This window comes from Thunnus maccoyii, chromosome 7 (genome assembly GCF_910596095.1).
Source record: "Thunnus maccoyii chromosome 7, fThuMac1.1, whole genome shotgun sequence".
In the NCBI taxonomy this organism is placed as follows: domain Eukaryota; kingdom Metazoa; phylum Chordata; class Actinopteri; order Scombriformes; family Scombridae; genus Thunnus; species Thunnus maccoyii.
Window position 1 is genome coordinate 24,123,034 of NC_056539.1, and position 14,191 is coordinate 24,137,224.

Sequence of the window (14,191 nt, forward strand, 5' to 3'; positions counted from 1 at the left end):
TTCTTTTCTTGATCGAGCGACACATATCGACATTAAGCTTATTTTCATTGTATATGTTATTACATTTTTATTACAAAAAGGATAGAATAAGTACAGTATAGCAATACATTATGAGAAAAACAACACTTATGTACAAGTCATAAAAATAAAATACATCTTGGTATCAACTATTGGATGGAGCATTATGGCACATTGATGATGTAATCAGTGTAACAACATCCAGGGTTTCTATCTGATACATGTGTGGGTATGATGGGCCACTACCTGAGGATGTACATGTGACAGTCAAGTTTTTTTTTATCGCCAAAATGAGCACCATACCTTGCACAGTCACAACTCCACTTTGGTGACTGATTTACACGAGGGCTAAACAAAAGGTGGGAACTGCCCGTTTTCCACGTTCAAGCACTTCCCAATAAGTTAATAATAGGTAGATGTAAATAAACGGCTAGCTAAGATTTGTTTTAGTGTTGATATGAGTAGGGTTGAAGCCTATTTTCTGAGCCAGTGGTGGACGTTTGGGCTTGAGGAGTCAAATCTTGCTGATGTATAAATAAATCTGAAAGAACGGGGAAAACGATGATCAAGCATTTGAATAACAGAGTCCTGACAAACTGAAGTGAGGATTCCAGGAATTAGAGCCAATAAATAGCCAGTTTTTCTGTCAAGTTTACCAGTGGCCTGTGCTGCATCCACTTTAAATCTACTTACTTCTGTCTGTAGTGCTGTAAGCACTCACTGGCCTCTCTCACACACTCTGAACAAGTCTTTTTTTTTCAGTCTATTTACTGATGTGGCTGCTTTTCCAAACCACACCCACTTGCTCACATATCTCAGTGGTGCCACATGCGGAGGACACAACTTATCCCTGCACCTTTTGTTTCACGTCATTTAAAGTGCTCTCAGTAGGGGTAGGCAGAGACGGCGATATAGACGATGAAGGTAGTCTGGTACTCGATGCCTCCGTCTTCACTGTAGGAGAGGGCTCGGACCTTCATGCGGTATGTGCGGGGCTCTCGTAGCGCCTGTGTTGTGAACAGCACTCCCTTTAGGTTCTCATCTCGCAGGGCAAAAGGTAACGTGACATCCTCGTCCACCACTAGGAAAGTGGTTCTAGGGTGCATCACTCCGTCCTGTGTGTAGGCCACCAGCCTGATGAGGTCCTGGTTGGCTGCGATGCCGAAGGGAAGAGACAGCAGCTTGTACTCCAAGGCGTAAGGGCTCAGTGCACACTCCAGGTCATTTGGTGGGCAGTTTTTTAGGCAGAACCTGCAACAGACAGCAGATTTTAGAGGAAAAAGCTGAGAAATACTGTAGGTAATACAGTAAACCTTGGCAAATAAACTGTTTACAATCAATACAACTAGGGGTAAATGTTAAAATGTTTTTTAGGTTGGGTGAACTTACATTTTTAAAATAGTAATATGAGAGCAAAGAAAAAGCTGCTTGGTTGAATTAACGCCTTAATAAACACAATAAATCTTAGTTAAATCAACAATGCCAAAAGCTTATCAAATAAAGAGGAGGTTTGATATGGTTGGAGGGAGCTGCTGCCAATCAGCTAACATTTACCCTGTGGCTGGGTCTCTCTGGTAGTTTGGTGGACAAGGTGTGTCAATGCACTGGTAACTTCCTCTCATGTTGAAGCACATCTGGTTGGCTCCACACTGGATGTTCTGTTCCAGACACTCGTCTATGTCTGTGGATACAGCAAACAGTTTATCACATTACTCTGATGTGGGAGACATCAGGAGTAGTTCATGTTGTAAAATCATTTAAGTCAGCAGAAGAAATGATGATCAATGGATAGATGCAGGATCCAGCTCAGAGGTTCTCACCTTGACAGGTCTTGCCGTTGGTCATGAGGCGGTAACCAGCAGGACAGAGACACCTGTGGCTCCCTGGTGTGTTCATACACTCATGTTGACAGGCATCCCTCACCTCACACTCATTGATATCTGTTGATGTCACACACACAAATGCATAAACAGCCACAGAATGACAGACAATAAGAGAACATAAACAATGCATCCTTAAGTTACCAATTATTAGTGGGTTTCACAGTCCATATTCAAGCAGCAGTGATATACTGTGTTCAGGAGAGATAGTTTCTCAGCTAGCAGCTTTCATCCTCTCCCTCACTCAACCCTGCCTGTCCGCCATAGTTACCTAAGCAGAGGCCACCCCTGGACACAAACCCCTCCTGACAAGTGGGGAAGCCCCGCTGTGAAGAAAGTAAGCGGGCCTCTCTGCGCCTAGGGCCCCTGTTGCGCCCCCATGAAGTGGCGGTGTAGGAGTGGTAGCTCTGAGAGGCCAAGTTGTGGTAGAGGCGCTGTTGGTTGCGCTCAGGAGAGGACTGTGATGTTCGGTAGCCGTATGAGTAACTCTCATAGGTGGGCAACCGCTCGAGCCCAGCACAGGATTTGCCATCCCCGAGCAGGTGGTGCCCCGGCGGGCAGGTGCACTTGAAGCTGCCAGGAGTGTTGACGCACTGGTGGGCACAGGGCTGAGGAAGCCGCTCACACTCATTTATATCTGCCCTCAGCATAAAGAAAGACCAGCACCAGGAAAAGACAGAGCGACAGAGTGATAGAAAAGGAGGATGGAAGGAAAGAAAGGTGCAAAAATAATACAGTAAAGAAAATAGGTGATATTTGAATGGATGAAATAAGGAGAGATATATGAATGAAAGAAATGAGGAGGTGCAGGCCATGAAAATAGAGGAGGGAGATGAGGATGAGGGGGAAAAAGGGGATATGTCAATTACCCCACTGTACAACAATACATTTTCATGTCCCTAAGACAGAAATGTATTGGGACTATACACACATTTGTCTATTTTGAATGAGATTATTTCTTCTCATATCAAATAAAAATGCCAGTTTGAAGATAATGACTATACTGATTACTGATATATATTAAAATCAGAATCTAGTTCACATAATGATATCAAATACAATTCATATTTGATATCAGGTACAAAACCCAATTCATGACAGATTCGAACACTGTGTAGATTTCATAAAAAGACAGAGATCAGCGTCCAATGTTAATGAAGTCACAGGCAGAACCGACCGTGAATGTATGCCATTACAAAGCCAGATCCAAACATGTAAGGTAACATTTTAAAAAAGTCAGAAGTGGAATGAAGTGAAATGAAACAGAGAATGATGGATGTGAGGTGATGGTGCTGGTCTTTTTATAGTTGGTGTGTCAAAAGAGGAACCATTTATTTTCAGTTTCCCTTTCTCTGTAGTCCTTTCTTACCCTTTCTCTTACAGTGTAGACAAAGAGACGTTAAAAGAACCTGATACCATGCAGTGCATCTCTGCAAAAAGAAGAAGGTCTTTGCATTTAAATATTATAAGTTAGTCAGCAGTTTCTATTGCGGCATTTTAGTAACGAAAGCAAGCAGAGGCAGAATATGATGTCTGAACTATACTGCAGATGATTATTTGAGTTTTTACAGGAGTAAGTCACTGACACAAAGATAGAGGTATGCTGGCAAAAGCAAGAAAGCTGAAGGGAAGTGTAAGCACAGAACAGGCCAAAAAGCTGTCAAATATTTGAATTACTTAACATACTGTATGCTTAGACAAATATCCTGAACAGAATTGCACACAAGAAAGTAGCAGAAAGTATCACCTGCTTGATCACTGCAATTAAAGCCCTTTGAATGTCATAATGTGCTCAACTTCTGTTTTGCAAATGGCTAATGAGGAGGCGACAGAGTGTGAGAGACATAAAGGATGTACGTACCGACACAGGGCCGTCCCACTCCCTGAGATCGGTAGCCACGTGGGCAGGTGCAGTGGTAGCTGCCTCTGGTATTCTCACAGATCTGGTTGTATCTGCACTGATGGGTGCCATCCCTGCACTCATCAATATCTGCAAAAGAGTGTAGATTAAGTCAGAATGCAAAACTAAAATCTCTTACAGTCTGTACTTTTTTTTTTTAAATACAGTATTTGTATTTTAGGAGATGCAATATGATGGTGAATACTGACCTACACATGTCCCATTGCCACCTTTGGTCATACCGTTAGGGCACAGGTCAATACAGGTGTAACCTCCACGGGTATTTTTACACTGCTGATCTGATCGACAAACTCGCTGTCTGCACTCATTTATGTCTGGGGTGACAATAGGGAGAAAAGAAGAGGTCAAATCCCAACAAATTATTTTAGGTGAGAGCATGTGATGTTACTGATCAAAACAATGAAATTATTAACATGTTGTAGCTCAAAATAGTAGCTGTTATTATGCATAGTTTTTTGGAGCTGTCTCACCTATACAGCGTCGGTTCCTGAGTTGAAAGCCCGGCTCACAGGCACAGCGATAACTACCAATAGTGTTGAGACAGTGCTGATTGCATGGATTGGACTCCTGACACTCATTTACATCTGAGCAACAAAGAAGAGAGTTGTAAAAAGTTGCATATCAGCAACACTCACAGCATTTAACAAATCAAAGCTTGTTGACGTACCTGTGCAACTGAGACCATCGGCTGTTCTCCTGAAACCGCGGCCGCAGCGCATAACACATCGGTATGAGCCAATAGTGTTCTCACAGTCCTGTCCGTCATGGCACACATTCCCACCGAGCGAACACTCATCAATGTCTAAGAAAATGGAAAACATTGAATGAATTAGAGAGCTATTGCTGTGATAGCAATGTTAATATCACTGGTACAGAACAGCTGTGTGTTTACGTATGTGTGTGAGTCTTACATACCCTGACAGGTCCTGCCATCAGCTGAGATCGTAAGGCCTCGGGGGCAAGAGCAGTAGTAGGTGCCCATGGCGTTGTGACAGGCATGAGAACAGGGGTTCCCAACCTCACATTCGTTCTCATCTGCAGATCATAAACAACATGTTAATAAAAATATCAATCAGTGTGGACTAAAGCCTGTAGCGAGTAAGCTCTGCTAAGTATTGAGTGCTTCTAAATACAGTGAGTATCTTGAAATGCACCTTTTCAATTAAATATTTAATTCTAATTAACCAGCTATAAACAACACATTATGCCAGGAACGGCATAGTACTAAACATTACCTGCACAGTAGGGTCCAGCAGACACCAAAGTGAAGCCATGAGGACACTGGTTACTGCGATCACCTGGAATCATGTAAAAATTTAATGTTTTAATTTGAATGACTTTTTATGACAGAAGCATGCAAAGAAAAGGAGATCAGATGCAGGAGATTGATTAGACAGCTGAGCTTCAGAAAAGACCAAAAATACAAAGTGTGATACTAAGCCAGTAGTCCATTGCTTCAGTCCATCTCTCAACCATCGTAAAAATATTCCTACATTCAGTCCTTTTTAGAAGCCAGTATTCTTACCCTTGGAGATACTAGCTTGGATGCTATACTCCAACACCTCCTCCAGGGGGTGGTATTGAGCGCTGATGGCTGTGGCATGCAGCATCTCTACCAGGTAGGGCATCTTGCCCTTGGACAGGTCATAGGAGATTGTGTGGTTCCAGGAGTAGGGCACACTCTCCCTGTCGATGCTGAACATGCGAGTGGATAAAGCGTACAGCTGGCCTGGGCCTGTCTGGATGTAGTCCTCTGTGTAGTCCTGAAATTAACACGGTACACGTGAGGCAGCCTTGAAGTAACTTTGGAATATTTTAGCTTATGTAAATGTAAATCATGTAGCATATCTAAGAAGCTACAGTCTAATCGTCTGCAGTGATTATTTCTGTACCTTGATGCTGATGTCAGCATGTGAGGGCAGCTGCAAGATGTGTCCGTTCACTACAATGTCTAATAACAACGCTCCATCTGAGTCCAGGCCTCTGGCGATGTGGGTCATCCTCAAGATCTCACCTAAAAACATCCAATGTCATCACAGATAGTTGTCAGATTTCTGAATACTGTACTACTATTATAATACTATTATCTACATTCAGAATCATCAGGTAAGGATCTGGGTAACAACTTTGTGGTAACCATACAGACACACTCAGGCCTGTCCCTTCTTACCTGTGGCAAACTCCACCTGTGTCTCTCGCCTGAAGACGCCTCCTGTTAACGTGTATCCGTTTACAGCCTCTCCTACTTCCTGTGCCGTCGTCCAGTAGATGGGGTTCAGGATGGAGATGAGCTTCCTCATTGCAGGGCCTGGAATTAATTTATTATAAGTCTTACAGAATTCAAGAGAACAACTTATGCACACGAGTGAAAGTAAAAGTTAAAGTAGAAGCTATGGAAATAAATGTTTAGCAAACTGACCTAATGTCCTTGGTACATTCGTAATAAAGGCCTTGATGACTTTGCCGCCAGACTTGTTGTCAGTGATGGTGGCATTGAGGATGGCGATGCCAAACTCCATATCATTGATGTTCCCAATGATGCTACCTCGCGCCTTCTGTGGTCCACCTGACAAAGAAAGAAGATATACGAGTGCTTTTAGTGCTATACGTGTATGCACAACCACACACACACAGACACACACAAACACATACAGTATAATCACCTGGGCAGGCCTGAAAGTTACACCTGGACAGCTGGGAGGAGTCTCCTGGACACGGCCGGCCACCGTTACTAGGAGACGGGCTATTACAAAGTCGGACACGTGTCCTCTGTCCACCCCCACAAGAAGCAGAGCATTCTCCCCACGGCTGCCATGGTCCCCAGTTACCATCAACTGCAATGATAGACCCCAAAGACATACAACACACATTAATTTCATTTGACATTTCATTTCCCCCCTCTGCAGAAAAGAATATTCTTTTTCTTTTATTTTATGTTGACGAAGTAGTTTATCCTACATTCATTACCACTTGGAAAAGTATCACATACATGGTCTTCCTCAAATCCAAGCATGTTTGAAAACTCAATATATCAAGACTGTTTATCAAGGGAATTTATAGTCACTTCATTCCAATAGCATTTTAAGCCCATGAAGAAGCATGTCAACCATTAGCCTTGTTGACCCCTGACCCTGACATGACTCACCCGGACAATTGGCTGTGCTGCATCTCTGTATCTGTGTATCTGAACCTGCACACTCTCTCCCACCATTGGCAGGTCTGGGGTTGTCACACGTTCTGTAGCGTCTCATCTGACCTCCGTTACATGTCTTGCTGCAGCTGCCCCAGCTACTCCATGGACCCCAGTTACCGCTGACTGACAGAAAGAAAGTCAAAATGTCAAATAAAGAAAAGGAAAAAGAGATAAAGATATACAAGAAAAGCTTAGTTTCATTTGGAAAATCTAACTCGTAACTCACTGGGGCAGGGGTCGCTGTTGCAGAAGTCAATGTGCACGTCATTGCCTTCACACTGCCTGCCACCATGCTGTGGGTTGGGGCTCGCACAGAGGCGTGTCCTCTGTCTGGTCCCGCCTCCACAGGAAACACTGCAGGCTCCCCAGCTCACCCATGATGACCACTTTCCATCCACTGGTGAGCACAAGAAAAGGAGAAATAGAAGGTGTGGTCATTTAGTATGTTATATTTAATTGAATAGGTTAATTGAAACCTGATTTTACTGTTACATATAATCTTTGCTTCTCCAACTAAGACTCTTCCTTCTACTGGGAAACAGGCATATTAATGAAATTTCTCAGAAATCGCTGAACCCTCACCAGGACAAGGTCTCTCCTTGCACACTTGTGTTTGGGTGTCTGTGCCCTCACACTGTGGCCCATCAAATGCTGGAGGGGGGTTGTTGCACAGCCGGATTCTGGACTGCATACCTTTACCACAGGTCTCACTGCATGGGCTCCATGGTAGCCAAGATCCCCAGTTACCTGCCACTGCAGGAGTATAAACAGAAAGTCAGTACATATAATTAAAATCTGGAAATATAGCCACAAGCAGCAACAGGCGGGGACCAAGCACATAATTTGACATACATGTATTGTATAATTTTTAAATGACAAGAGTTCACAACAGATGGAGAGAAAGTTTATAGTAACAGGGCCTGTGTTTAGACTACTAGACCATCAGGACAACATAGCTGTCACTGACAGCAATGGATGCTAAACATTAACTCAGTTCCAGATACAGCTTTAAAGTCAATGAAAGTGAATAACTGAAATACTTTAACACTGTGTTATATGTCATATTGTCTCTTATGGGGTTGATAGAGGAAGAGGGACAACTAGCACAGGTCCAAACCCAGTATTGAACCCAGGAACCTTGTCAGCACCTTAACCACTGGACTATTGGCTCTGCCAGTGAGCAAACTGTCTTTTGTTTGCACAACAAAGTTTGGTCACACATTTTGTTTGTACAGTACATATTATGCTTAAAGTATTTATTGTCACTGCGTTGTAGATTTTAAACATTTCAAAACTTATTACAACATTTAATCTCCAGACTCAAGGTTTCTTCCCATATTAAAAGATATTTTGCAAAATGAATGAATTCTCTTTAACCTTATAGTGAAATTTGACAATTTTTGAAGTTTTGCAGACTTTACTACTAACATTTTAAAAACTTGCTTATAAACTCCACCCACTTTGATCAATCAAAACCAAATTTCACCTGTTGACTGGGACATGACCATGGATTATGTGAATTTCAGAAAAAAATGTCCAGTCAATTATGAAAGAGATAAGAAAAAAAGTCAGATTTTGGCAGAATAGCCCAGGACTGCACAGTGATGCTTGGAGCTAGCATCCAAAGGTGTGTTTCTAGCTTGTGCGGTTCTGAAGTTATGTGCAAAAAAATGAATTCTGGCACCACCATCAGGTCAGATGATGTGATTTTTGCAAGCACACAATAATCCTTATAATTCCAAGAGGGTTCCAGCACCAATAAAGCCTGTTAATGTGCAATCTATTATAGGCAGTTACAAAATTGAGAGAAATACATTTTCACTGCTATTTAAGTCAAGAAGTGTGATTTTTTACAAACATGGAATTTTTAAATGATCACTGTTTGTATAGCATATCCAATAGAGATTAGACACACATGCCTGCCAGCTGCATGTCCTCATTCCACCGTTTCATACAAAGGACAGTCTGGTGCTGCATTTAGAGAAAATACATTTGTTTGCTCACCTGGACAAGGTCGGACACTGCACATGATGACCTCCACTGCCTTCCCCTCACATGGCCTGCCTCCATGCTGAGCTGGAGGGTTACTGCAGGTCCGGACCCTAGTTCTATTGCCCTGACCACAGGTACGTGAACATTCCTCCCAAAGAGACCACTCTGACCAGTTACCATCCACTGTAGATGGACAAAGGCACAGATCTTAGTACAGTTTAAACTGTTTTCTTTACAAGCACCGAGAGCACATGCAGAATCCTCTCCCGCTGATTCTTCACCGCACTCTCACCTGGACAAGGCTTTCCCCGACAACTGCGCGTCTCTGTGTCTGATCCTGCACAGTGGCGCCCTCCATTGGCAGGTAGAGGGTTGTTACACTGCCGCAGCCTCTTCTGGGACCCAACACCACAGGACACACTGCAAGGACCCCACTCTGCCCACTCTGAGTAGCCCCCATGGACTGGAAAACAAATAAATACACACATACATGATGTGTTAACCAATATGGATGATTTGTTTGCCTTTGCTTTCTTTTGTTCTTTACAAAGTAGAAAAAAAATCACCACAATGTGCAGCTCACCTCGTACAGTGAGAGTGACCCTGACCAGCACAGATCCAAGCAGGTTTCTGGCCACACATTCATATTCAGCTGTGTCCTCCTTCTGGGCACTGCTGACCCTGAGAGAGCTGTTTGACAAGGTTGAAAAGTGGTCGTTGCCCAGCAGAGGACGTCCCTGGCGGGACCACTCTATGACAGGAGTAGGTTCACCCTCTGCCTGGCAGTTGAGCACTACTGTGGTGCCAGCATCCACCACTGTATTCACTGGCTCTATTATGATGGAGGGTGCACCTGGAAGAAGAGGCCAGATCCATGTGATTTAAAGCTCTAATAATTCGAATTTGTTTTCATAGTGAATGTAGATTTGGTACTAAATACTTTAGCTTTGACTCAGACACTTACTTTGCAAGGTAAGTGTGACACTTCTTTCCACCACCCCAGCATCGTTTGTTGCCACACACATGTAGTTGCCCGCATCTTCACTCTACATAAAATTCAATTAAAACACACTTATAATTGTAAAAAAGTGACACTGAAAAAGTGTTAACATGATATGCACCTTAAAGCACCAAACAACAAGAGCTTGCAGACTTTAACTTAGTATAAACACCACGTACAGTATAGAAGTATACAACAATCAGTCTTATATGATTTCCTACCACTGTGCCATAGATGGCCAGAGAGCCATTGTCCAGTTGACGGATGCGGTTGCTGATCTGAATGTTTATTCCACTTTTACTCCACTGGATGGTGGGCAGGGGGTCTCCCCGAACCTCACAATTCAAGATGGCATTGCCACCTAGAGGTTCAATACGGTTAGAGTGGAGGTCCCCATCAATGATAGGAGGCTCTAGATACAGACAGAGAAGAATGGAAATGAGAAACTTTTGCCTTGACATAACAGAAATATTTCTTGACTGGGACAAATTTGAAAATGCAAATGTGAAATGAAGCTGAGTAAAATAGTTTCATGGCAGTGTTTTCTTTTTTACCTTTCACATAGACAAAGCCCAGTGACTTGATGGTTCCTACATTGTTCTCTGCCACACAGGTGTAGGTGCCAGAATCGTCTTTACTCACTCTCTCTATCACCAGCTCACTGTGGCCATTCATATGATCATAGTGCACTACAGCGTCAACGACAGAAGACAATAAGAGAAAAAATACAGTTAAACAGTGAAAAACATTAAGTGAAATCAGTTGAAATGTATCATTGATTCATGTTCTTTGTTCCTCATGTGAAACTATTGGTACATTACTTTATTCTAATATATAACATATACTGTAGTTGCATAGAAACATAATTTAAGAGGACAGAAAAGTTGACTTTGATATGGATTTTGTGGGATGTTTCATTTCTCAGTGAATACTCTTTCATATAAATTATTTTCCTTATCTATGGAGATGTTTCCATACCTGGGATGATGTTGTTGTTGAAGGCCCATGTGATTTTGGGTGGGGGGATGCCACTGACCCCACAGGCCAGCAGGAGGCGCTCTCCCTTGTTGAGGGCCACATCTCCAAGCAGCTCAGTGAAGACAGGGTGGGTATGAACAGACAGGGTCACTGTCCGACTGTCCTGCCCGACAGCATTAGTGGCAACACAGGTGTAACTGCCCGCGTCATCCGGCTGGTAAAGATGGAGGGGAGACGAGGAAAGGGGAGGGAAATAAGAGAAAAGAAGCATGCACAAAAAAGTTTACATATCATTCAACATGCATACAGAACTATAAATACTATAACACTTGGAACTATAGCCAACTAAGCTAAACAGTATTGAACAGCAATCTACAGACATTAAGAAACCAACATATTATGTATTGTTTGTCCCGTGTGCTTCTCACCTGAGCAATGTCAATAACCAGCTCCCCAGAGGGCAGGATGGTGTACTCTCCTGTGCTGTCACTGAGAAGATTACCGTTCTTCTCCCAGGACAGGGTTGGTTGAGGGACGCCCTCTGCCACACACACCAGCTGGGCCTGACTGTTTTCCACCACTGCTACATCCTGCTCTGTGCCATGAATGGAGGGAGGGACTGCAAAGGTAAAGGAGGATGATTATATTAGGCAGTAAAGGTTATAGTTGCTCTAAAATTAGTTGTTGGCTGTTGTTTTGATTTCATTTTTCCATATAATATTACTTCTAAACTACTCCTCAGAGAGAGTATCTGTGGCCTCTAATGCCCTAAACACATTTTGAGCCACTTTATGCAGCACACAAATGGAGGCGTATTGGCAAAGTAGGTTGCTGTTTTTGACTGAAACTCACTCTGTACAGTAAGGCTCATCTCCAGGCTGACAGTGCCTGCCACATTGGCAGCAGTGCAAGTGTATCGTCCAGTATCGCTTGGCTGGATGAAGGCGATCTGCAAGGAGCCTGAACTGAGCACTCGCTGGCGCACAGATTCACTGAGCGGCTGCCCGTCTTTATGCCATGTGACAGAAGGGGAAGGGGAGCCGTCAGCTTGGCACTGCAGTGTCACAGAGGAGTCCACAGGTGCCAGGTACTTTTGAGTCTCTGAGTTGATCACAGGAGGGACTGCCGGACACAATGCCAAGAGAAATACCACATGTAGTCAGTGTATTTAGAATATTCATTGGCATTATTAGCAAAAGAAGGAATCAGCAAGTGTGTATGCCTGACTAACTCAAATTTAGATGACTGGAGGGAATGCAGGTTGGAACTAGGAGGACACACATAACAATTATTTAACACGCAAATCTCTGGCAGAGGAATCAGGCTTAGTTTGATGTTGCTGCAGTTCCTACTGTTGGAAGATGGAAGCCAATAAATGTCACTGATAAAAAGTATTTTGTCCAACCCCTGTAGGCAATGACTTATTATTATATGAGATGTTAATAGTTTTACCACTACTTGAGTGTGTGACTTACCTTGTACTCTGAGTTTGGTCTTGCCCAGCGCAGTGCCAGCAGGGTTTTGAGCCACACATATGTATGTTCCAGAGTCCAACACAGAAGCCTTAGAGATCTGCAGACTTCCATTAGGCAGCACTGTGAAACGTCCACCTATCAGGAACCAAGAGATGTGTCACCACTAATTAGTCAAGATCACTGACACACACACAGACACAGACACAGACACACACACACATACACACACACAGGATGATTACCTGTGGTGTGTATATTGATGCCCTCCTTCTGCCAGGTGATAGTGGGTCTGGGTGAGCCTGTGGCCCTGCAGGGCAGCGTGATGGGATTATTGAGGATCACATCCAGGGCGGGCGGGTGGGACTGAATCACTGGGAGCTCTGAGGAGACAGATGGAAAAAGAGTGATGCCCAGAAAGGTCTCAAGAGCAAAATTAAACAAATATCAAATAAAAGAAAATGTATGATGTAAAATTCATAGATAGAATCATTTTAATGACAGAACATGCATTACTAATATATACATACAGTCACAGGGAATTGTTTTATTTTGACTTCATAAATCTTATTTCACTTGTCTTTTAAAAGAAATAAACTCTAAATAAACATCTTTATTGTTGAGGTAAATAATAAAGTCCATTTACCACATGCATAAAAGTTCTGTCATTTGGAAACAGCAGTCCATTTTAATTCAAGATTGTGACATTTTTCCAGTTTTGCTCTTCTCCAGTGGAAAATAAAATAACTACATTGGTGGGTATAGTAAACGAAAAAGTAATTTTTTTCGCATGTGACACTTTTATCATAAGTGACATCTTGCGTTGTTTAAGTTTCATTGCCTTATTTATCTTCAACAGTTATGTCATCTGAGCATTTGTAGGAGACTTATGTGTGGAAAAATTAGAAAAATCTAATCTCAACTTGGCAACGTTGCAGGTTACATTTGTCATGAAGTGATTGTAGTCGAAAATGTCCTTCCACTAAACGCTGAACCATATAAATAGACATGAGACTTCTATGAAAAGCAGTTAAGTCCTGAACACTTAATATTTTTGGCTTCTGCAGTCTGTATAGCCTCAAAACAGCAGAAAGTCATAGTAGTTTTGTTCTTACCCTGCACTGTGAGCTGTACGTGGCGATGGGTGGAACCTGCAGCGTTCTTGGCTGTGCATGAGTAGCGTCCTGCATGACTGAGCTCAGCTGAAGTGATCTCTACTGCACCTGAGCACAGAGCAACACAAACCAAATCAACATAATTAATGACAATTATGACAATTAATTTAGAAAACACATTCTCTATAAACGTATGTATTATGAGTCACTAATCTCACATATTTATCACTAATTATCCTCTTAATTGACACAGAGTTGTAGCCTGAACATATGACTGAAAACCAAACCTTACATACTGGTACTAAATAAATACATACTTTTCCAGTGATTGAAGTATTTTGAGGCTGTTTGAAAAGTTATACCATATAAACCTTATTTACTTTTAGATATACTTTTCAATGGGTATGATCCTGACCTGCTGGCAGGATGCTGTATCCTTGTCCCTGATTGGGCAGCTTCATGCCGCCTTTGCTCCAGTGGATTGTGGGCTCTGGGACGCCAGATGCAGTACAGGCAATGACCACTGGGGACAGTCTGGTTACAACTAGCTCTGTGGGTTCATCTGCTATAGACGGAGGAACTAAGAGGACAAATGACAGCAGTTAAAAGGTGGAATCTAAAT

The 14,191-nt window shown here is 42.7% G+C and overlaps 1 protein-coding gene across 2 annotated transcripts in view; it reads right to left on the reverse strand.

Moving 5' to 3' along the window:
* Nucleotides 1–91: 91 nt before the first annotated feature.
* The window catches only part of hmcn1 (hemicentin 1), an 86,586-nt gene continuing 72,486 nt past the window's right edge, over nucleotides 92–14,191 (reverse strand). Inside the window, exons 77-107 of one of the 2 annotated variants that reach the window (XM_042416598.1) lie at nucleotides 13,985–14,149; nucleotides 13,570–13,677; nucleotides 12,700–12,837; nucleotides 12,458–12,592; nucleotides 11,835–12,104; nucleotides 11,411–11,601; nucleotides 10,983–11,196; nucleotides 10,559–10,693; nucleotides 10,226–10,416; nucleotides 9,969–10,050; nucleotides 9,588–9,857; nucleotides 9,297–9,467; nucleotides 9,017–9,187; nucleotides 7,595–7,765; nucleotides 7,239–7,409; nucleotides 6,965–7,135; nucleotides 6,483–6,653; nucleotides 6,239–6,385; nucleotides 5,990–6,127; nucleotides 5,712–5,833; nucleotides 5,345–5,582; nucleotides 5,055–5,117; nucleotides 4,735–4,854; nucleotides 4,487–4,621; nucleotides 4,290–4,403; nucleotides 4,008–4,133; nucleotides 3,760–3,888; nucleotides 2,170–2,535; nucleotides 1,839–1,958; nucleotides 1,573–1,699; nucleotides 92–1,269 (exon numbers count right to left, since the gene is read on the reverse strand). In XM_042416598.1, the coding sequence (XP_042272532.1) occupies nucleotides 903–1,269; nucleotides 1,573–1,699; nucleotides 1,839–1,958; nucleotides 2,170–2,535; nucleotides 3,760–3,888; nucleotides 4,008–4,133; nucleotides 4,290–4,403; nucleotides 4,487–4,621; nucleotides 4,735–4,854; nucleotides 5,055–5,117; nucleotides 5,345–5,582; nucleotides 5,712–5,833; nucleotides 5,990–6,127; nucleotides 6,239–6,385; nucleotides 6,483–6,653; nucleotides 6,965–7,135; nucleotides 7,239–7,409; nucleotides 7,595–7,765; nucleotides 9,017–9,187; nucleotides 9,297–9,467; nucleotides 9,588–9,857; nucleotides 9,969–10,050; nucleotides 10,226–10,416; nucleotides 10,559–10,693; nucleotides 10,983–11,196; nucleotides 11,411–11,601; nucleotides 11,835–12,104; nucleotides 12,458–12,592; nucleotides 12,700–12,837; nucleotides 13,570–13,677; nucleotides 13,985–14,149 (5,237 nt within the window). In that variant the 3' untranslated portion in view covers nucleotides 92–902. The remainder of the gene's footprint in view (nucleotides 1,270–1,572; nucleotides 1,700–1,838; nucleotides 1,959–2,169; nucleotides 2,536–3,759; nucleotides 3,889–4,007; nucleotides 4,134–4,289; nucleotides 4,404–4,486; nucleotides 4,622–4,734; nucleotides 4,855–5,054; nucleotides 5,118–5,344; nucleotides 5,583–5,711; nucleotides 5,834–5,989; nucleotides 6,128–6,238; nucleotides 6,386–6,482; nucleotides 6,654–6,964; nucleotides 7,136–7,238; nucleotides 7,410–7,594; nucleotides 7,766–9,016; nucleotides 9,188–9,296; nucleotides 9,468–9,587; nucleotides 9,858–9,968; nucleotides 10,051–10,225; nucleotides 10,417–10,558; nucleotides 10,694–10,982; nucleotides 11,197–11,410; nucleotides 11,602–11,834; nucleotides 12,105–12,457; nucleotides 12,593–12,699; nucleotides 12,838–13,569; nucleotides 13,678–13,984; nucleotides 14,150–14,191) is intronic. The other variant, XM_042416599.1, reaches the window with a different exon arrangement.